The sequence below is a fragment of the Malus sylvestris genome, chromosome 5 (assembly GCF_916048215.2).
Source record: "Malus sylvestris chromosome 5, drMalSylv7.2, whole genome shotgun sequence".
NCBI lineage: Eukaryota > Viridiplantae > Streptophyta > Magnoliopsida > Rosales > Rosaceae > Malus > Malus sylvestris.
In genome coordinates, this window is record NC_062264.1 from 3,065,490 (window position 1) to 3,087,697 (window position 22,208).

At 35.9% G+C, this 22,208-nt stretch overlaps 2 protein-coding genes and 1 long non-coding RNA gene across 3 annotated transcripts; 1 reads left to right on the top strand and 2 right to left on the bottom strand.

The window, feature by feature from the left end:
- Positions 1-2,013: 2,013 nt before the first annotated feature.
- LOC126621817 (pentatricopeptide repeat-containing protein At1g18485-like) lies at positions 2,014-2,780 on the bottom strand. Its single transcript, XM_050290409.1, has 2 exons — positions 2,338-2,780; positions 2,014-2,249 (listed from the first exon to the last, which is right to left on the bottom strand). Exons 1-2 carry the CDS (start codon positions 2,556-2,558, stop codon positions 2,207-2,209), a joined length of 264 nt encoding a protein of 87 aa, XP_050146366.1. The 5' UTR covers positions 2,559-2,780; the 3' UTR covers positions 2,014-2,206.
- A 1,386-nt stretch (positions 2,781-4,166) lies between these two features.
- On the top strand, positions 4,167-13,012 carry LOC126621814 (pathogen-related protein-like). Its single transcript, XM_050290406.1, has 4 exons — positions 4,167-4,380; positions 4,589-4,721; positions 4,828-5,129; positions 12,670-13,012. Exons 1-4 carry the CDS (start codon positions 4,246-4,248, stop codon positions 12,811-12,813), a joined length of 714 nt encoding a protein of 237 aa, XP_050146363.1. The 5' UTR covers positions 4,167-4,245; the 3' UTR covers positions 12,814-13,012.
- Positions 13,013-16,960: 3,948 nt separating this feature from the next.
- On the bottom strand, positions 16,961-17,665 carry LOC126621818 (uncharacterized). The gene is made up of 2 exons (XR_007623200.1): positions 17,565-17,665; positions 16,961-17,096 (listed from the first exon to the last, which is right to left on the bottom strand). It is a non-coding gene; the product is annotated as an uncharacterized LOC126621818 (long non-coding RNA).
- Positions 17,666-22,208: the final 4,543 nt, after the last annotated feature.

Consider the following 22,208-nt stretch of genomic DNA (forward strand, 5'->3'; position numbering starts at 1 on the left):
ATTGATTTTGCTTCACACCATCTTGATCAAGATAGTGTGAAGCTTTTGAGAATTTGCAGTTGTCCTCCATTAATGAAGCTTTGTTGAATTTCCCTTCTTTTTTTTTTTCCTGGAAAACTAGAAATTTGTTGAATTTCCCAATTTCCTTTTTTTATTGTTTTTTTATTGTTTTTTTTTTAAGGAAACTAGAAATTTGAAAATGTGGGAGAGACAACATATACAAATTTTGGTTCCACACTGTTGAGCAAGAGATTGTGATGCAAGCCACACCTTATAGTAGTCGAAGGTTTGGATGGATCATATAATGAATTTGCTTCGAACAGTCTTGAATTTGCTTTGAAGGTTTGAGAATTGTAGTTGCCCTTTATTGATGAAGCTTTTGTTGGCACCATAAATTGGTTTTGCTTCACACTGTCTTGATCAAGAGTGTGTGAAGCTTTTGAGAATTGTGGTTGAGCTCTATGAGGGCGTCCTCGTCCTCGTCCATGTAGGTCCGCGATGGCTTGAGTGTAGAGCTGAGAGAGGGAATTAGTAGTGCTGCAGAATGAGGTATACATACTTCAATCCACCTTGTCGAGTCTGGAGGCTATCGCCTTCCTCTTCTTCCTCATGGCAGGCAGATTCTCTCTATAACAATCTCCTTCTTCTACTGATATGATATTATCAGAAGAAACCAAGTTGTGGGTTTTGCGTGTGCTTCTGCAGAAGATGGGTTGGGAAGATGCTGAACTGGAAAGTCTGAATGAGAGAGAGATCTGCGAAGGTTTTCCTGGAACAGCCCAAGGAGGGAGGTTCTGGGTTTCTGCAGATTCACGGTGGAGGTGAAAAAATGAAAGAGAACCGACACAACTTTTCGTATCGTTTCCCATAGACGGCGCCAAATGTTGATGCACAAAACCGGAGGGGTCTTGGAACAACGTAAATCCGACCGTGAATCTGCAAGAAAGTAAAGAACACAAGAGGTATCGTGGTTCACCCCAATGTTTGGGCTACGTCCACACTGATATTGTATTTCTCTGTTTGTGAGAGGATTGTGAGGGTGAGAGCCCCCTGATTGTGAGGGTGAAGAGGCCCTTTTATAGACTAAGGGCTCCTCCCCTTTTTACATATTTGCCCCTTCATTTATTACATAATTACATTTAAGTCTCCCGAGTATTTATACGAGATCTAAATATGGAGGCCCTAAGTATGGTACAAACACATTTCATTACGGTAATGATCAACTCTTATTTTTTTATACACCGATATATTTACATAAAGGGGTGAGAGAATACATTGATTTTGAACTTAGGACCTTTTACATATAAGTGAAAAAGAAAACTACTAGATCATAGTACTAATTAATGGCAATGATCAACCCTTGTTATTGTTTTTTATACAATGAAATATTTACATTAAGGGTTGGGAGAATAAATCAATTTTGAACTCGCCATCAATTATATTTGAATCTAAGACCATTCACTTATAAATGAAGGTGAATAACCAAACCATATTACTAAGTAAAATGATCAACCCTTAAGAGACTGAAAGTAGACCACCTTGCCTTTAAACTATACATATCAAACTGTAACTTAATTAGCTACTAAACCAAACAAAAGCATGATTATAATGTTAGGCAAATCCTTTTGCTACCATGTTTTTTTTTTCTAAATTATGTTGAAATGAGACTAGGAGTATGTTGAAAAAAAAAAAAAGCCAAATATCTTGAATAATTGATTGGATACACCAGGGGCACAGACTCATCGTAAACACATCGCATAAGCTATAGAGGCCAGAGCCAAGCCGAAATGACAGACCCCGACATTGTAAATTATGGCGAGCTAACTGATGAGCCACCACATTCATATCTCTCAGTACATGTCTCACCACAAGCTGGCCACATAAGAAAGCTTTAATCACATCCACATGAGGTGACGTAAAAGGTATGTGGCTGTTGGACTTAACACGCAGTGGCGAAGTCAGAATTTTTCTGGGGAAGGGGCGAACTTAAAAGAATACAAAGTTAAAGAAAAATGGCAACAATTAAATTTTTTAATATAGTAATATCTTCCATAATTAATCAATACAAACAAATTACAATTATTGCCAACGATATTTCATGTTATAAAAACGTTGTATAATAGGTTTATTATCAATAAAAGCAAATTACAATTCAAACAAATTACAATTCTTGTCAGGCATTATCTTGAACACTTTAGCTGCATCCTCAACCGACCCGCATTTCCCATACATTGCAATCAACGCATTGCCTACAAACACATCCGAAATCAGTCCCATCTATTGATCAAATCCACAAACACATCAATGGCATCAACAAAAAGCTCGTTTCTTGCATACCCACTAACAAGCGCATTCCACTGGAACAAGTTCTTCCTCTTCAGCCCGTCGAAAACTGAGTGGGAATCCAAAGGAGAACCGCACATTGCATACATGGTAATGATGCGTGTGTTGAGAACAAAATCACAGTTGAAAACGGTCAGCGCAGAGACCAAGTTGTGGACTTTGCGTCCGGTTTCGACGTCATTTTGGCGCCCGCGGGCCTGTAAAGAGGCTCCCATGGCGTCCTTCCCTTGCTGTGAGCTGGAAACTGCATCGTGAGAGTGTACTTGAAAAAGGTCAGAGCCTCCGAGAGGTTTCTGTCCTTCCCACGGCCTGGATTTAAAAAAAAAAATAGCAATCTGCTGCTGCTGCGCGCAGCAGAACAGATCGCCTAGCAAACAGAGGAGATGAACCAGTGGGTTTTCCGGCTAGGGGAGTGGCGAACCCAGCTCTCCAGTGGTGTTTCCTGGACGAGGGAGTGGCGGCCGCCACTCCTTGCCCTCACGTGGCTTCGCCACTGTTAACACGTGAGAGCATTTGTGATTGTTGGGCGTCACAAGGGGACCAGATAATCTGCTATGATATCAAAAAAATAGTTAAGGTTCTATTATAAAATCAATATGGGGAATTTCCAAACTTAGTTATAAGCCCATGCAAGATCCCTTATTTCGTCAATATGTATTTCATTCTTAGCAACTACAACCCTACATAGCACTTCCTTAGAATCTCTTTTCTTTTGGCCTTTTTTGTGTGTCAAATGATAGATTTGTTAGATTAGATGTTAAATTAAGGAATCAACAGAGTTCAAACCAACATCATAGTGCAAAAATAACACTCATATTCACTACTGTGATAGAGAACCACTTGCAGCGCTTTCTTAGAATCTCAAACGACGACTCTATTTCTTGGTAGACCGCGTACCGGACGAACTTGTCTAAAAAATTCTTAATATCTATACTATTATTAAGAAAACCCTTTTTGTCAACTTTTTTTCCCTTTTTTTTTCTATTTTGCCCTTACTTTTGATACACACTATTGACAAAAAGGAGGGCAAAATAGTAATTTTGTACCTTTTGACAAAATAACAATCATATCCTTATTTTTCCTACTTTACCCTCTTTTTTTTATATTTCTTTTTCCAATTTTACCCTCACTTTTGATACACAATATTTACATAAGGATAACAAAACAGTAATTATGTAATATTAAAAAAAATATGCACTTATTAAGAGAAATTGTTCACACACAAAAAATATATGCTCTCTTCTAGTGCAATATGATATTAGGAGCTTGATTTTTGAAAAGAAACTTTTTACACACCTCTCTGCTTTCCAACAAACTTTACAACTCCTCTCAAACTTAGGGAGACGCTGTTAAAATCCAAGAAATAGACGTTGAAATTTAGAAGAACTTTTCAAGTAAGCACATTATTTTGTCCATCATATGTAAGCACATGAGATAAATACTGAGAGCCGCCATGTAGTTCGATAAATTGGTACTACATAACTACAGTATGTCATTGATGACATAATAAAAGCACCGGCCATATTGTTTAAACGCAGACCTATAGATTCATGTACCATCCCTCTACAATTATGTCATTGATGACTTATCCGGTTGGAAGCTAATAAATAATAATTACACATTTTTTAGCATTTAAGCATATATCCTGTTTGAAAATAATTTTTATTTAAACCGACTGTAACCTTAAAAAGAAAAAGTTTTCAAATTTAGTTTCTCTAGCATTACCCCACCGAAAAATGATAATTCAGCTAGCTGGTCATAAGTTATTAACTTTTTTTTATTTTCTAACTATTATATATCTTCATCACTATTTTTTGCCTATATAATTGGACCCCTGTTGAAATAAATTACAAGTGAAACATTATATCCAGCAGTAGTCTTTGCTTCTACCCTATACTGAACATGGCATCTTCAGGTGTTGAGGGAGACAAGTACCGTTCGTATTTGACTGGAGAAGGAGAAAAGAACACCCAATGGAAGTTTGGTGCCCCTACCTATGATGTTGTTAACAAGCTCTTTGAGGAAGGCAGAACCAAGGTCTCTCTCTCTCTCTCTCTCTCTCTCTCTCTCTCTCTCTCTGTATATATGCGTGTGTGTGACTGCTTGCTATCAATTCTAGTGATAATTAACAATCTACTAATTAATTTTGTGGCGTGTGTTTGATTTTCATCATTCCCTTTCTATTTTTGTACAAGAGGTGTACCATTTCCTTTGATGGATCAATTAAAATCTGTGTCAAATTCAGATATGGCCACCCAGGTCACTAGAAGAAGAGGTGCAGAACCTTGTAAAGACATGGGAAATGGAGCTTTTCCATAAGTCCAACCTTGATGATATCAAATCAATTGATCCCAACAAGTACACTTTCAGTCTAAATGGTAATAATTAACCAGTAGCTAGTGCAATCCAATATTCTTATTAATTAGGTACTTGATGTTTTCAGTATATAATTATTAAGTATTAGTACTTTTATGATTTGATCAGGAAGGAAAGGCATAAATATTGAAGAAATAGGGAAACTTGGAGGAGGATATAACCCTTTGCTTCAGACCTCACTGCCTGAGAAACTCAGGGGATATAATCCAGATGAGGAAACAGCAGAATCATCCCACAAGGCTTTCACAACAACATTCCCTCGTGGGTTTGCGTTGGAGGTCCTCCAAGTTTATTCAGGGCCACCAGAGATTATCTACAAATTCAGGCACTGGGGTTATATGGAGGGCCCTTTCAAGGGCCATGCTCCCACTGGAGAAATGGTTGAAGTCTTCGGAATGGCCATTTTTACGGTAAATCTCTAACCCTACTCGGCCAATCCAACGATGCTCTCACTTTTATTTTTGTCTACAAAGGAGGGTTTCGAACCGAAATCTCTAGCTTAACGAGGGTTTCATCTTGGGGATAAATCAAGAAGATTAAAATTTAATAAAAACTTGGTGTTAGATTGAATAATAATTTTACTCCCTTAATGTGTACTTAATTCAAATTCAAATTATATTTTTATTTTTAATATTCAATAGATAACTTACTTAATGTTATTACATTAAAATTAAAATTTATTATTACACACGTTTTAATTCATTAATTTTATTTAACTTTCTCTAATTAGTGTACCTAAACGTCCATATCATAATATATTTTACTAAATTAGTGTACCTAAATGTCCGTACTTAAATATATTATAGTGAATTAGTGACACATAAAAAAATATGTAAAACTATAAGTGTACCGAAAAATCCATACCTAACTATATGATACTAAACTAGTGTACCGAAATGTCGGTATCTAAATATATTATACTAAACTAATGTACTGAAATGTATGCACCTAAACATATTATACTAACCCAGTGTACCTAAAAGTTCGTACCTAAATATATTGTAATGAATTAGTGACAGATAAGAAAATATGTAAAAACATAAGTGCACCGAAAAGTCTCTATGAAAATATTTTCTTATATAAGATGCTTACCATAATGAGAATTAAAATTTATAATATTTTCTTAAAATTTAAATTCATAAAATTATAAATAAAAAAAAGACATTGAATACATATGGTGGCCTTAAATGGAGTCTAGAGGCTAAAATCAATTTTTAACCTTGTATAAGACATTTTTCTAAATTTCATCTTATTTAGAGATTAAAATCTAGTTTTCTATAAATTTTAACACACGTATTAGCTAGATCTAGTTTTAGAATTAAAGAAGTATTAACAAGTGTACAAGTTTAACAATCTTGGTGGACTCCTAAAACCCCACCAAAAAGAAGAAATTTTTCATTAACCGGAACGTAATAATTACGCGGTGTTATTAATTCACCAGTTATAACACAAATGAACTTTTTGTATTTTAGGATATCGTATTTATAAGTCTGTATATATATATATATATATATATATATATATATATATGCTATTGTTATAAATATGTCAAAGTTAGAGATATAACCTTTTTAGTGAATGGAACAAAGCAGATGTAAAATGTCACACTGAAAAACGATAGCACAAGAGAATAATAAAAGATGCAGGAAGAGATTTCTTTCTCTCTGTTTTCTCCTTGTATTTTAATTGCAGTCGAGTGCTCTATTTATAGAGCAACTCGTATTACTACATTTGAAATCTACAACACCCTTTTTGACAATATGATATCCTGCATCCCCCAAAGTCAGTTTTCAATTTGTATGGACATTGAAAACTTCTACCAATGTTGGAAAACTTCTACCAATGCACTGTTGGCATTCATTACCTATTGGCATTTTCAACACTCCCCCTTGGATGCCCACATATCAACATCATTTGCCTCGTTAAAACCTTGCTTGGAAAAACCCAGTGGGAAAAAACCATAACAAAGGAAAAAGAGTACAACTTTACCTGGATTGTTGATATAGTGTTAAATAAGCTTATGTTGCCTCGTTAAAACCTTGATAGGAAAAACCTAGTGGGAAAAATTCTAATCGAAGGAAAAAGAGTACAACATGCATGTATCATGGATGCTCTTCCTGATATGTATCTCCCCCTGATTCCGTATTCTCCAAATTTGGTTGTTTGGTAAGTCGACGTAATCCGATACTTTGCACTAACTTCTGAAACGTGCATTTTGGTAGAGATTTGATGAACAAATCTTCCAAGTTTTCATTGGAACAAATTTATCTGACTTCAATAACTTTAGCCTTCTGAAGCTCATGTGCACTGAAAAACTTTGGAGATATGTGTTTAGTTTTATCGCCCTTGATGAATCCTTCCTTCATTTGGGCAACACATGCTGCATTATCTTTATGAAAGACAGTTGGAGTGTCTGTCTTCGAAGTTAGACCACATGAATTCCGGATATGATGGATTATTGATCTTAACCAAGAACATTCATGACTTGCTTCATGTAAAGCAAGTATTTCTGAATGATTTGAAGATGTAACAACTAATGTTTGCTTTGTTGAGCGCCATGAGATTGCTGTATCTCCATTCTTGAGCACATATCCAGTTTGTGAGCGGGCTTTATGCGGATAAGAGAGAAAACCAACATCTACATATCCAGCAAGGATCTGGTCATTTGTGGAGTTCTTTGAGTAAAAGAGACACATGTCTGTTGTCCCACAAAGGTATCGCAATACATCTTTGACACCCTTCCAATGACGAATTGTTGGAGCAGAGCTAAACCTTGCTAACAAGTTAACTGAAAAAGTTATATCTGGTCTAGTACATTGTGCTAAATACAACAAAGCACCAACTACACTAAGATATGGTACTTCTAGACCAAGGACTAGTTCATCATCTTCTTTTGGCGAAATGGATCTTTCTTACCGTCCAGAGAACAAACGACCATTGGCATGCTGAGTAGATAAGCCTTGTCCATACCAAATCGTTTCAGGATTTTTTTCAATATAAGCTGATTGGTGGACCAAAATTCCGCGAGCATAATGCTCGATCTGTAGGCCGAGAAAAAATTTCTTTTTTCCAAGGTCTTTCATTTCAAACTCGTTTTTCAGATATTCAGCAGTTTTATTGAGCTCTTCAGGAGTTCCAACTAGGTTCATATCATCAACGTATACTGCCACTATAGCAAATCTAGAATTGGATTTCTTAATGAACACACAAGAGCAAATGACATTGTTGATGTATCCTTCTTTGATCAAATATTCCCTGAGACGATTATACCACATTCGTCCAGATTGTTTCAGCCCATACAATAAGCGCCTTAATTTGATCGAGAGCATACCTCATGGTATTTTAGCTATTTCAGGCGACTTAAGTCCTTCTGGGACTTTCATGTATATGTCAGTATCTAATTCTCCATATAGATACGCAGTGATGACATCCATAAGTCGCATGTCAAGTTTTTCTGAAACAATTAAACTTATTAAGTAACGGAACGTAATTGCGTCCATTACAGGAGAGTATGTCTCCTCATAATCAATTCCAGGTCTTTGCGAAAAACCTTGTGCAACGAGTCGTGCTATATATCTTGCAATCTCGTTTTTCTTATTGCGTTTCCTTGTGAATACCCATTTGTAACCCACAGGATTTACATCAGGTGGGGTTTGGACTACTGGTCCAAAAACACATCGCTTTTCCAAGGAATTTAATTCTGCCTGGATTGCATTTTTCCACTTAGGCCAATCCTGTCTCTGTTTGCATTCATCAATAGAGTGGGGCTCAATATCATCACTTAAGATGATTTCAGTGGCTACTGCGAATGCGAACATATCATCAATAATTATTTCATTCTGATCCCACAATTCATTAGTACAAGCATAATTTATGGAGATTTCTTTGCTTTCATGTACTTCTATCTCTTCAGGGACATGTGTCTCATCAATGACATTTTCTTTTACTGGTAGTCCAGAATCATGAATTGTGGATTTATCATTCATTCTCTCTTCCTGAATGATTTCATTTGGATTCAGCTGTGCCCTTGTCTTTCTCTTTCGAGGGGCTGAATCTTTTGAACTTAAGGGTCTACCATTCTTCAGGTGTACACCAGATGAATCATTCGCTGTCACTTTATTTTGTCCAACAGGGAAATCAATTCTTGTAGGTGCATTTGCAGCTGGTATATGTGATTTTGTCACTTTCATAGCATCATTAAATGCATCTGGCATTTGATTGACAATGCTTTGAAGATGAATGATCCTTTTCACTTCATTCTCACATTGAGTGCTTCGAGGATCAAAATGAGACAAGGTGGGAACAACCCATGTCAGCTTTTTCTATTCTTCTGGAACGGTCTTTTCTCCCCCTAACGACGGGAAGACTGTCTCATCAAAGTGACAATCAGCAAAACGTGCTGTAAACATATCACCTGTCAAGGGTTCCAAATATCTGATGATAGATGGTGAATCAAAATCCACATAAATTCCTAGTTTACGCTGAGGTCCTATTTTAGTGCGTTGCGGGGGTGTAACAGGCACATAAACAGCACAACCAAAAACTCGTAATTATGAAATGTTTGGCTGATGCCCAAACACGAGTTGTACTGAAGAGTATTGGTGGTTGGCTATAGGTTTCAATCGAACCAATGATGCAGCATGTAAAATGGCATGTCCCTATCTAGAGATTGGAAATTTGGTTTTCATAAGCAGAGTGCGAGCTATTAACTGAAGCCGCTTTATCAATGCTTCTGCCAAACCATTTTTTAGTATGGATATGAGGAACATGGTGTTCAACATCAATGCCCAATGTCATACAGTAATCATCAAAAGTTTGACACGTAAATTCACCAGCGTTATCAAGTCGGATTGACTTAATGGGATAATCTGGGAATTGTGCTCGTAATTTAATTATATGAGCAATAAGTCTCGCAAAAGCTATATTTTGAGTAGACAAGAGACAAACATGTGACCATCTAGTAGATGCATCAACCAAAACCATAAAATATCGGAATGGTCCACAAGATGGTTGGATAGGTCCACAAATATCCCCTGAATTCTTTGCAGAAATGATGGGGATTCAACATCAACCTTTAGAACAAGCCTGGTCTAATTACCAACTTCCCTTCAGAACAAGCCTTGCAAGGGTTATCATTTGAGAGAGCAATGTCTCTGCTCAATAATGGATGTCCATTAGAGTTGGTAATGATCCTACGCATCATGGTGGATCCTGGATGACCCAGACAGTCATGCCAAAGCATGTAAATTTTTGAATCAATGAACTTCTGGTTCATAACAATATGTGATTCAACTGTCTTTATGTATGTATAATACAATCCACTCGACAAACCATGCAACTTCTCCAATATACGCTTCTGGGTATCATTGGAGGTAATGCATAGATACTCTACATTTTCTGCACTTTTCGTTTCAATGTGGTATCCATTTAAACGTATGTCTTTGAAACTCAACAAGTTTCGAGTAGATCGAGTAGCATACAACGCATTATGTATGGACAATATTGTTCCATTTGGTAACATAATCTAGGCTTTCCCTGAGCCTTCAATCACATCTGATTGGCCTGATATTGTTGTTACCTTTACTTTTGTAAGCATCAAGCTTGAGAAATACTTTCGACCTCGAAGTATTGTATGCGTTGTTGCGTAGTTTGCAAGACAAATGTCTCCGCCATTTCTCATATTTTGAGAATAACCACAGTTTTTATCCATGCTTTCTGAGTAAGGGAATCAGAGTTAAAAGCAAGTTATAACAGGAAATTTACATGCCACTTTTATTGAATCTGAAAAACTAGTTTTAAACAACAAGTTTAGCATAATAAAAGTACATCAAACATATATGATTTAAACAATAGTACGCGCCAAATGCCCATTACCACCACACCTATGGCAGGCTCTTTCAGAGTTTCTAGGAGCATTGTTCATGTGAGCTTTGCCTTTGTGGTGATTCACACTTTTAAAGCTTAGGCCTGAATTATGCCTTAGAACCTGGTTGTGAAACTGACCACCATGGTTCTTGCCTTTCCTGTTCCACCGATCTTGCTTGTGGCCACGTCCTCGTTTATGATTATCGGCACCAGAGGATGTGGCGTTCACTTCGAGGGATGTAACATTCATTTCTGGGAATGGTGCAGATCCAGTAGGTCGGGAATTATGGTTTTTCATTAGGAGCTCATTGTTTTGTTTAGCTATCAAGAGTACAGATATCAGCTGGTTGTATTCAGTGTAGCCTCGCACTCTATACTGCTGTTGCAGGAGCACGTTAGAGACATGAAATGTGTTGAAAGTCTTTTCCGGCAACATTTCCTCAGTAATAGTATCCCTACATAGCTTCATCTGAGAGGTAATTCTAAACAATGCAGAATTATACTCTGCCACTGACTTGAAATCCTGGATCCTTGGGTGAGTCCATTCATAGCGAGCTCTTGGAAGAATCACCATTGTCTGGTGATTGTATCTGCTTCTCAAGGCCTGCCAGAGAGCTAACGGATCTTCAACCGTTAAGTACTCGCTCTTTAGTGCCTCATCAAGATGGCGATGAATAAATATCATAGCCTTCACCCGATCTTGAGAGGATGAGTTGCTCTCTTCCCTGATGATATCTCTAAGATTCCCTACTTCCAGATGGATCTTGGTATCCAGTAGTACCAGTACCCAGGTAAGGTAATTCTTCCCTGTAATGTCCAGGGCAGCAAAATCAAGCTTTGCCAAGTTCGCCATTTTCTGAAAGAAAATGAGATGTGTAAGAACTTGAAATAATATGTATTCCTGGAGGAATATAGTGTTAGAACTTCTGGTTCTTACAAATTTTTCATTTTAATCTTCAGGCCAAAATGATAAGCACTCGAAACTTCAGGCTCGAGATTTTCAAGATGAATAAGGAGGGCAATTGTACCGCACCATTCTCATTGAAATAATATAACATAGGATGGGCGATTATTCCGCACCACTCAAGTAGCAGGAAAAATTTAAATACGCATAGCAGTGTGGGCGATTATACTACACCACCTAAAATTGCAATGAAATTAAACTGCAGGCAAATTAAATATGTAGGGTAGGGCGGACGATTATACCGCTCCACCTAAAATTTGCAGTAAAATTAAATCTGTAGTCCAAGATAGGCGATGATACCGCACCATCTTGGATCGCAGTAAGATTAAATTTGCAGTTCAAGATGGGCGATTGTACCGCACCATCTTGGATTGCAATAAAATCAACATAAATAAATATTGGGTTAGTAATCAATATCTATACCAAATAAGAAATCAAAGATGTATGTAACTGTTAGGTTGAGAACTAGAAGCAGACATGGAGCAAATAGTTCGTCGCGAGGGTATATCGCACAGTTGAGGCAAAGGAAGAAGATGAACAGTAAAAACCTTAGAGGAAACATTTTTTCTTTCGGCAAAGAGGAATGAGTAATAGTTATATTTAGAAACTCATGCTGATAACGTGTTATAAATATGTCAAAGTTAGAGATATAACCTTTTTAGTGAATGGAATGAAGTAGGTGTAAAATGTCACACTGAAAAACGATAGCACAAGAGAATAATAAAAGATGGAGGAAGAGATTTCTTTCTCTTTGTTTTCTCCTTATATTTTGATTGCAGTCGAGTGCTCTATTTATAGAGCAACTCGTATTACTACATTTGAAATCTACAACACCCTTTTGACAATATGATATCCTGCATCCCCCAAAGTCAGTTTTCAATTTGTATGGACATTGAAAACTTCTACCAATACTGGAAAACTTCTACCAATGGACTGTGGGCATTCATTACCCACTGGCATTTTCAACAGCTATAACATAAGTGGATATCTGATGTGGTAATTACACTAGTCTTACTAGAAAAGTTTCTCATTATTGCGTCACGTAATATCACAGACTCACATGGCTTAAAAATATTTCTTCATATTAATTAATTATTTCTCCTAACTCGCCAAACAAACAGGTGGACGAGCACAACAAAATTGTTAAGGTGGAGTTTTTCTATGACCCTGGACAACTTCTTGGAGGTCTTTTGAAGGGTGCGAAATTGGGTACTTCTTCCGAAGAGACAGCTTCAAGCTGCCCGGTCCTGAGGAGCACAGGGTAGCTTAGTAACTCATCCATAAAAGATAATTGTATTGCTAGCCAATCAATAATTTATGCCCTTATTAGGACAAAGCCTAGCTATATATATTTCGAATTTTTATTAAGCTGTTTTATATGGAAATATCAGTGAAGTACTTGTGCAATGTTTCAAAGAAAAATAAAGAAGCTCTGCATGAATGCTAATGCTTTTTTTGATTTTATATGCATCAACCGAGCGATAGCAGCTGCATACTCACACGTCTACAGATTGACCAAAACATTGCTCTATAATTATCCTCTTTGTGATACGAGAAAGATTTATATAAAACGTGTTTATTATTACTTGACTTTTTTTTTATCTACTAATGCTATAGTATATACAAGTTTTTCTCTAAATAAAAATATATTATTGAATCAAGGTGTCTCATAACAGTGAAATTGTTTTATGTAATTGCTTTCACTGTACCTAGGACATGCAGAAGCAAGGGTGGTGGTTTTGCCACCTATAGTTAAGATAACTATCTGTGCTGATGCCAAGAGGGCACGTTGACGAGCAGCGGATCTTTTCTTTGCTCAGTAACGCAGGACGGACTAAAAAAAGGAACCGACTTTGTTATTTACTTGGATAGTCAAAGAAGTAAGAATTAATAAGAAGAAATGTATGAAAGAGAGAGAGGAAACACTCCGTATGTATAGTTTTTTAATCAATATGTCAGAACAGTTTTTTTATAAGGAAATTTAGTAAACGGTCAATAAATTTTTTATTAATGAATCATATATCAATAGTTAATTTTTATTTTGAACTTAATCAATGAAATATTTTTGTTAATTAGACATAGGTCAATGAGGAATGTTACATGGGTTTCAAGCCCATATAAATAGTTATAAAATTACTTTTTTGCCCCAAATTAAATCATAAAAAGGTTTATGATCATTCCTCTAAAAAATCTTCTCTTTTCTGTACGTGAAAATAACCCAAATCTCTCTCTCTCTCTCGTTGATGAATCAATACAAACCATGAATCCATAACTGAAACCTAGCAATAAAAATCTCTCCATCTCTCTTTCTCTCTCATTGATATATGAATCAATACAAGCCATGAATCTATACTTGACAGGCCATCAACGTTCAAGTTGATTTTTTGGGTTTTTTTGTTGGGTTAGAGGTTTGGGATGGAGAACGAAAGACAAATTGGTTTTCGACATGGTTTAATTGAAGCCCAAATCAAATACTGCATAAAAAACATAACTAGAAAACGGACATTGCATTTTAGTGTCTGAATCAAAATGTCAAAAAAAAAAAAAAAACTGAGTCATGAAATGAACACTGCAGTGCCGTGTCTGAATCCAAATGTAAAAAAATATAAAAATAGAACTAGGAAATGGACACTGCAACACAACGTCTGAATCCAAATGTGAAAAACAGAATAAGGAAACAGACATTGCATTGCAGTGTCTGAATTCGTATTGACCTATTCCAAAACTATAAAAATATGAGAAAGAGTGTGTCAGTTCAAGTGGGTGACAACTGTAGTGGCAGATTTTATAATTGTTGTTTATTTTAAATGCATTTAAGTATCATAATACATGATTGACGTATTTATAATTAACATAAATATTGTTGATCTATTGTCAATATTGTAACTTTTTATTGATTTTATACAAAATTACGCTTTTTTATATGTACGTAAGGTTAAATCCATAAAGAAAATAAATTCATGCTAACAATTTGGGAGAAGTCAAAGAAAGAAGCTTTAAATTATAAGAAAACTAATAAAAAGAGCTTCAAAATTTTGAGTTTTAATAAAAAATTATCCTATAACTTTATTTCATGATAAGGACAAGAAAAAGAAAAAGAAAAAACCTAACTAAAGGAGAGTGCAAAGAGCATCCAACCAGTCTTTCAGTTGCATAACCCTTTTACATAATCTAAGCATATTTTATTTCTCTAAAATTAAAAATTCAAATTGAAGTGGGTTTCGTTCGATTCAGAACCACATTTGGGGTGGTATAGTTGGGAGGGAGTCAGTCAGGTGTAGGTTAGGATGGTTGGGGGTTAGGGGTGGAGCAACATCATTGACAACATTGTTGGACTCATTACCCATTTTTCTAGTAATGGTATTGAGCTATTAGCCATGCATGACTTTAATGGCGTGGACATTAATCTCTATCATCTTTTTATTCATTTTTTTTTTTTTATATGTATATATTTTTTTAATCTTTTTATTGCATTATAGTGAAAGAACTTGAAAATCCGGGACAAGCATCTACCGCTAAATTTCATACACAATGTAGTATCATTAAATTTCATTAATAGTGTAAAAAATTTCAGAAACAATTTCGTACCGTTAAGTTTCATAAACAGCGTAGTAAGTTTCATAAACAGCGTACGTAGTAAGTTTCATAAACAGTGTAGAAAATTTCATAAAAAATGTCGTACCGTTAAGTTTCATAAACAGTGCAGTAAGTTTCATAAACAGTGTAGCAAATTTCATAAACAGTGTCGTACCATTAAGTTTCATAAACAACGTAGTATCGTTAAGTTTCATAAATAGTGTATTAAGTTTCATAAACAATATAGTACCATTAAGTTTCATAAACAGTTTGTGTGAGGGGCGCGCGGGTCCTTGTGTTAATTTTTTAAAATTTTTTAAAATTATGTCTTTTTCATTAATATTTAAGTTTTTTTGTCCTTTTATAAAAATTTAAGAGTTTTTCATTAAAATTTAAGTCTTTTCCATTAAATAAAGTTATAGCATGGTTTTTTTTTTTTTTTTATTAAAATAAACTTAGTCCAAGCCATTTTCATGAAAGTTCACTTAAATTGTACTAGTCACTCTGCACGCGCATACGAGAGGCATTTTTGCATCACATGCGCTACACGCTTCACAGATGTGTTGTTTTAGATATTCTCATATTTCTTAAGTGATTATTTTATAAATTGTGGGTGTGTGTCCATCACAACAATTTCTTATTATTTTCAATCACAAGGTCTTTTTGCACCCGCCCACTGTACACAAAAAATGAAATTTATAAATTGCACACTACCCACTCCACATTTTTTTTTTGGCTGATAGAATTTGGTTTCAAGAACTGAACTATGCTTGGTCATTATTATCACTTTGGTAATTTCTGATTAAGAAAAAAAAAAGTTAATCAGTGTAGTTAAAATTCTTTTATATCCATCAGTATCGTTTTACCCATATATATTGTACAGGAAGAAAATCAAGAGTTAGGTTCCTTAAAATCAAGAGTTGGGTTCCTTAGTCAATAAGAGATTAAAAATGGTGGATTTCATTTTCGTTTACCATGATAATGGTGTTATCGTTATGCATGCCATATTGGCATATTGCCACGTTCGTTGAAGAATTTAGCATCCAATTTGCATAGATGTGAGTAATCTCTCATACAATTTTTACTAATTTTCCTTTAAAACAACAACGAAGATAAAATAGTAAAACAGAAACTGTGACAATCCGTCTTTAATTTTTACAATTTTATAAATTTTAAAACCATGAATTGACAAAAATGCCCTAGATGCTAGATGAGTTATTACTTTACCGTACTCTTGAAGTACTCAACGGTACTAACGCGTAGGTGCAACCAGAATCGAAATTAGAGCCACGATGAAGATTTTACACGACTACGAATCCGAGAAATACTTTTGTGAAAAATTAATATTTACTATTGTATATATATTTTTTGAAATTATTATATTATTATATTATTATTTTAACATTTTCTGTTTGGATATTTTGAATATTTATTAATTTATATTTGACTCGTGGGGCCCACACATGCCAAAACTCCCCACTCTCTCCTTGCCATGTTTCCTCTCCTCCACCACAAACCGGGACTCTCTCTCCTTTCTATTCTCTCTCTATCTTTCTCACTCTAGCACTATCATTTCTTTATACAACCACCAGCACCGAGATTGGAGCTCCACCATCACCATCACCCAAACCAAGAGCACCACGAGTTTCGTCTTGTCCTCACGAACCTAGAACACCCAACCTTACCTCGAACTTCCTTCTGGATTGTCAGGATCGAAACCCAAGTTGAGTTGTGACCTTTTGTCAGGCCCCGGACCCAGGGTCGGTGAAAAAAAATAAGACCTCGCGCCCGGAACGCGAATAAAAGTAAAAATAAATAAAAGAAAATTGACACGGGTTGGAAAATGAACTCCTCTTATTAAAATAACTCTAAAATTCTTACAGGGTGTACAAAAATAATAGATTAAAATCTTTAAAACCCTTATCTAACACAACCTCAGCTCGTCTATCACCTGTCTTGCCAAATAACTCATCTGAAAAAATAATAGGTGAGGGGTGAGCAACAACCACCGTCGCTCAGTGTGTAGAATATGTAATATGCCAGTCAAGCTTGCCATTTTAATCACACTATAAAATAAAATAATAATATCAAAGCTTTAGCCACATAATTCCATATCACATCGTCCCTTCACGTGTCCATTATATCCTTCATAAATTGTAACTCACCACATGACCCCTAATGGTCATTCTGCCCTAATGTCCCCGTGTGTAGTTTACATTTATCCCTCGGATTAATGCAACACCAAAGTTCTTATGCTCCATGAACATCTCAAACAATTCACTGATCAGATATATAATAACTCTGAAAGTACTTCACAAAATCCAACATGCTTAACTTGAAATAGAGATATATTTAAAAATAGCTCAAAACCCATGATATCTCATGGTTTTCATTTATCAGAAAATGAGAATATTTTAAACACATTACATAAACCACTCACCTCGATAACTCGAATCTTTGGCAAGACAACCTAACTAACAAGATCAACACATCAAAGTCCAACTTAAACTCTCTTTCTTTCTACATGAACACCAACACTGCATCCTGCCTTATTTCCATAAAAAATGGAGTGAAGCTCCTATTTATACTAGTAGGAAACGGTTAGCACAAGACTCTAATTGGTTGGTTTGGCGGCTAGACAATGGTGGCATGCAAGGTGTCAACCAAATAAGGAGGAAATGATACAGTGCATCCACCTAAGGCTATTTGAAGCCACATCCAAGTTATATCTTGGAACACTCAGCAACTGGATTTCTTATTCACTTCTAATACATCACACTACCTCATATTGCATGGCCTTTTTAAGCCACCTCCTGTAACCTACGTGGCTGCTAAAGAAAAAAAGATAATAATTTAAAATGGGACATATTATATGATAATTGATCGCTACCTGCATAATGTCTAACTATAGTTCATCCTAATAACTCTAAACAATATATAAAATTATGGGATCTCACACATTTCAAGCCATTTTTTAGCCAAATCATGGCAAGCTAGCCATCGAGAAAGGAACAATTCTCTTCATCTCGTCGAGAAGTATGATTTTCATTTTTAAATCACTCGATTTCGTTGAGTATTGAAGAAGTTGAACGTTTAAAGTTTACCAAGTTTTTGGTGACCTTCGAGGCTTTCAAGACATTTTTCGATCAAATCACAGTAAGTTAGCCATCGAGGAGGGTACCAATCTGTTCGTTTCGTCCTGAGGTATGATTTTCGTAATTGAATCACTCAATTTCGTTAAGTATTGACAAAGTTATGGACGTTTAAAGTTTGTCCAATTTTTGGGCCAATTACCCAGTTTCCAACGAACCAATCACCTTTCAGGCGAGATTCAGGCCATCTCCGACCACCATTGGACTTTCAAATATGTATAATCTTGTTCTATACTTTCCTAGCTTCGTTTTGATATTTATGGGTTGAATTTGGTTAAGAAACAAAGAAGTTACGAAGTTTTGAAAATTCCCAGATTTCCGGCCAATCGGCGACTGGGTGGACCCGACCCAAACCAAAAAAAAAAATCCAACCCGAGATCCGGCCCAGATTCATTTATGAAATTGGAGGGAATATTCTTTGGAATATTTTGTGTTCACTTTTATGAAATTTTCTCGGAAACCCTTCTAAGCTAATTTCGATGTCTCGTGTCCGTTTTTGACATCCATTTAGTGAAATTCTAAAGTTTTAACGTAGTTGACTGTAGGGGCATCTCGGTTGACTTTTTAGGGTTAACCGTTGACTTTTCCGTTGATTTTTTACAAAATTTGTCGAGGACCCTCCTTAGCGTATTTCAACGCCTTGATTCCAAATCCGCACTTTGTTTTCTGAAATTTTAATTGTCTTAGTGGAGTTTACTAATGGGTCCCAATATTATGCTTAGGTGCAATTACTATTAGAGACTCCAGCTTTCTAGCTTGAATAGATGTGACATCGCAAGTAACTGTGAGTGGGTCTTTGCTTTTAAATAGAATATATTTATTTAGTTTCCATTTATACATTGAAAAAGAATTTCCTACACATGCCTATGGTTAGACTAATGTTTATAAGAATTAGCGAATTGATGGAATTTACGAAATTATTCTGAATCATGCGGGATGCACAACTATGCATACTATTATGGGATGCCTTAATTAAATTTATGGCTACAATGAATGTTGTGTTGACTATAATTATCGAATCATTGTGGCATGACTATATTTATGTTATATGTTCATCGTTTGCTGCACCAGTGTTGGTACTTGCCTGGGCCAGGGCCAGTCTTTCACGTGTATGTGCACATCGCATCATACGCTCATTTGGATCCATTGTAGGTGCTAGTCTTGTCCTAGATTGCTATAGGCAATTAGGACTTGTATGTGTTTTGCATAACGTCAGTCTTCACGTGATTGTAGTACTAGAGCGTAAATCATTATTACACCCAATCATGTTCATGTCAGAGTACCTCTGCATGAACTCGTGTGTCTGGGAGTGACACCTTTATGCCAGAACACCGGTTCACAGTTTCAGGGTAACGAACAATATCAAAAATATCAAAAGTATGATATATGCGTTAATTAGTAGTGCGATTGATAGATTGATTAACAGTGACTACTTAGGCTGAAGAAACTAAATCTTGGAAACTTAGGAGTAAACTTTGTTGGAGAACAATAAACTTCTAGTTGTTTTAACCATATTTTCCACTTAGGTAACCATAACCACTTCGACCAGCCATCTTTCTGATCACCTCCATAAGCAAATATTAGTTTGAAGCACAAATTAGTTTCCTGCTGTAAGAGCGAGTTGAGTATTGAGGAAGCTGTGAAGACCTATTAACACGTGGCGCTATGAAAGGAAGTAGTATGATACGTTTCGAGGGCGTATACCTTTGGCGTCATTTCTCAAAATTTTACTTAGGATATCACCAAATGGTGGAGTGAAGTACACCATTGATCTACTTTCTTGTACTACACCAGTTTTCCTTACGCCTTTTCGAACGACTCCTTTGACATTGAGGAAACTTAGTTGCGAGAATTTACCACTTAGGAAATTACCCAAGCAAACACCTTACCAAGGGAACCTCAAACCTACCCGCGAAGGTAAAAGGCCGAACCTTAGTTCATATCTAGATTTTAGCAACTCAATGGGGTGACGACTAAAATCGTTAACCTCAACTTCGAATTGATGGTCTACCTTACCAACCTTTTGAGCCCAGTTTTCTTCTATAGCCTGATGAATTCATAGTAGTCTTATAGATGATTTTCTCACCTACCTTAGCGACAAGATTAAATTTTCAAAACACCAATAGCCAGCTTTATACTAAATTCCTCAAATATTACCTTTGTTTAGATAAGTACTTTTCTTGGAAGACGTGATCTCTACAGACGACATTCTTGTCAATTTCCGAAAAGGTTCCAAATGTAGAAAATTTCATATTCCACAAATCGTTGTGAAATATGCAATATCCTTTGCCTTGTTGATTTTATCAATAGTTTGTTAGTGACTTTTCAGTAGTGGTGTATTTCCTTTCATGTTGGCTGAGGAATAATCAATTTAGCTAAGACGTGGAATATGATTTAAGTTGTGACAACTGAGGTGTTGTCTATTAACTACCCTTGTTCGTACACCTTTCGATAACATCAAGAATTTTGAAATCCACGATGACGTATTTCTGTATATTTTGGTTGTGTACTATTGCAACATGGCGGAGTATCGCTTGTGTTTTCAACAGTTGGAACCATATGAAATGAACCATCTTACTCATGACCTTGAGTTAACAATTATCATTCTTACTTGAAAAACCAGATGACACTTCTCTGTGGAGAAACATGTCCAAAATCTTTACCAACCTCACAAACTTCTCAAATACATCTTCATTTAAAAGGAACTAGATTTCTAACTGTGGCGATGGAAAAGCCAAATCAATGTCTACAATTGCACCATCATGTGTTATCCTGATTGTGCAAACATAATTATCAGTTACCACAACTAAAGACATACCTACCCTTGGAACACTTTCAGCATGTTCTACCTCATTATAATTAGAATTCATGAGAGTAGATATGACGTTACCTACAAACCATCAAGAAATCATTCGAGTGGTTATAATCACTTCCTGTATCCAAATGGAGATGGGAAAATATCACCCTAAGCTCCTTGTATGAGATATCTTGCCCATGTGGAGATTATGGTGATGTTTCGGTGGCTATCAACCGGCTTGATAAGCTAACTCACTTTTCGTTGGTCTAGAGGGACTACGTTTAGACCGCTTGGTAAAATTCATCAATCTTGAAATTATTAGATTTTCTGATGTTTCGACCAACATCTACTCTGATTATGATTCCATATTCACCTCTTTGTGTCAGAAGGCATTCCAATCAGCCTTGGGTACGTGTCTACCCTATAGTACTTCATATTATTTCTGGGGCGGACATACTGTTTAGGAAAATCGCTCGGATGTCTAATTATTAGTTTTGACCATTAATGCTTCAATCACCCAACAAATACTCTGCTAAACGAATCTTTTATGTTGGTGATTGAATATTCTAGAAGCTACCGTTGTAGCAAGATGTTATACATTAATCTAGTTACTTTGTATTCTAGATTGTTGGACTTGTTTTGACTCTCAAATTCCAGATTGTTCTTTTAGCCTTCTCGACATAGTTTTTCACTCATTCGAGAGAAATTCATAATGAATCTACTAGCCAAGGCATATGTGAATTACAATGTTCGGTTGCATATTGTGCATGACACTACTGTATCTCACTGTGATGCGTGTTTCACTTCCAAGTCTTTGGAAGCCTTCTTGAAGGCCATGTGTATTAAATTTTGTCACATACTACATTTCACCCTTAGACTAACGGTCAGTCTGAATAAACTATCCGGACCTTAGAGAACATATTGCTTTTGTATGTTTTATAGTTTTAGCCGGTTATGTAGACACCTATCTCCGCTTATGTTGCGTATGACGATAGTTATTATTCTGGTTTGGCTATAATACTATTTGAAATTTTGGGGATGAAATTTTTTTAAGGTTGGTAGATTATGACAACCCGTCCCTAATTTTACGATTTTATAAAATTTAAAAGCATGAATTGGCGAAAATGCCCTATAT

Excerpts from the sequence above, each read along its gene's own strand:
- LOC126621817 (XM_050290409.1), bottom strand. The coding sequence starts at position 2,558 with ATGGGAGCCTCTTTACAGGCCCGCGGGCGCCAAAATGACGTCGAAACC. Across the intron at positions 2,250-2,337 it reads TGGAATGCGCTTGTTAGTGG|GCAATGCGTTGATTGCAATG; the intron begins GTATGCAAGAAA and ends ATGTGTTTGTAG.
- LOC126621814 (XM_050290406.1), top strand. The coding sequence starts at position 4,246 with ATGGCATCTTCAGGTGTTGAGGGAGACAAGTACCGTTCGTATTTGACT. Across the intron at positions 4,381-4,588 it reads TTGAGGAAGGCAGAACCAAG|ATATGGCCACCCAGGTCACT; the intron begins GTCTCTCTCTCT and ends TGTCAAATTCAG. Across the intron at positions 4,722-4,827 it reads GTACACTTTCAGTCTAAATG|GAAGGAAAGGCATAAATATT; the intron begins GTAATAATTAAC and ends TGATTTGATCAG.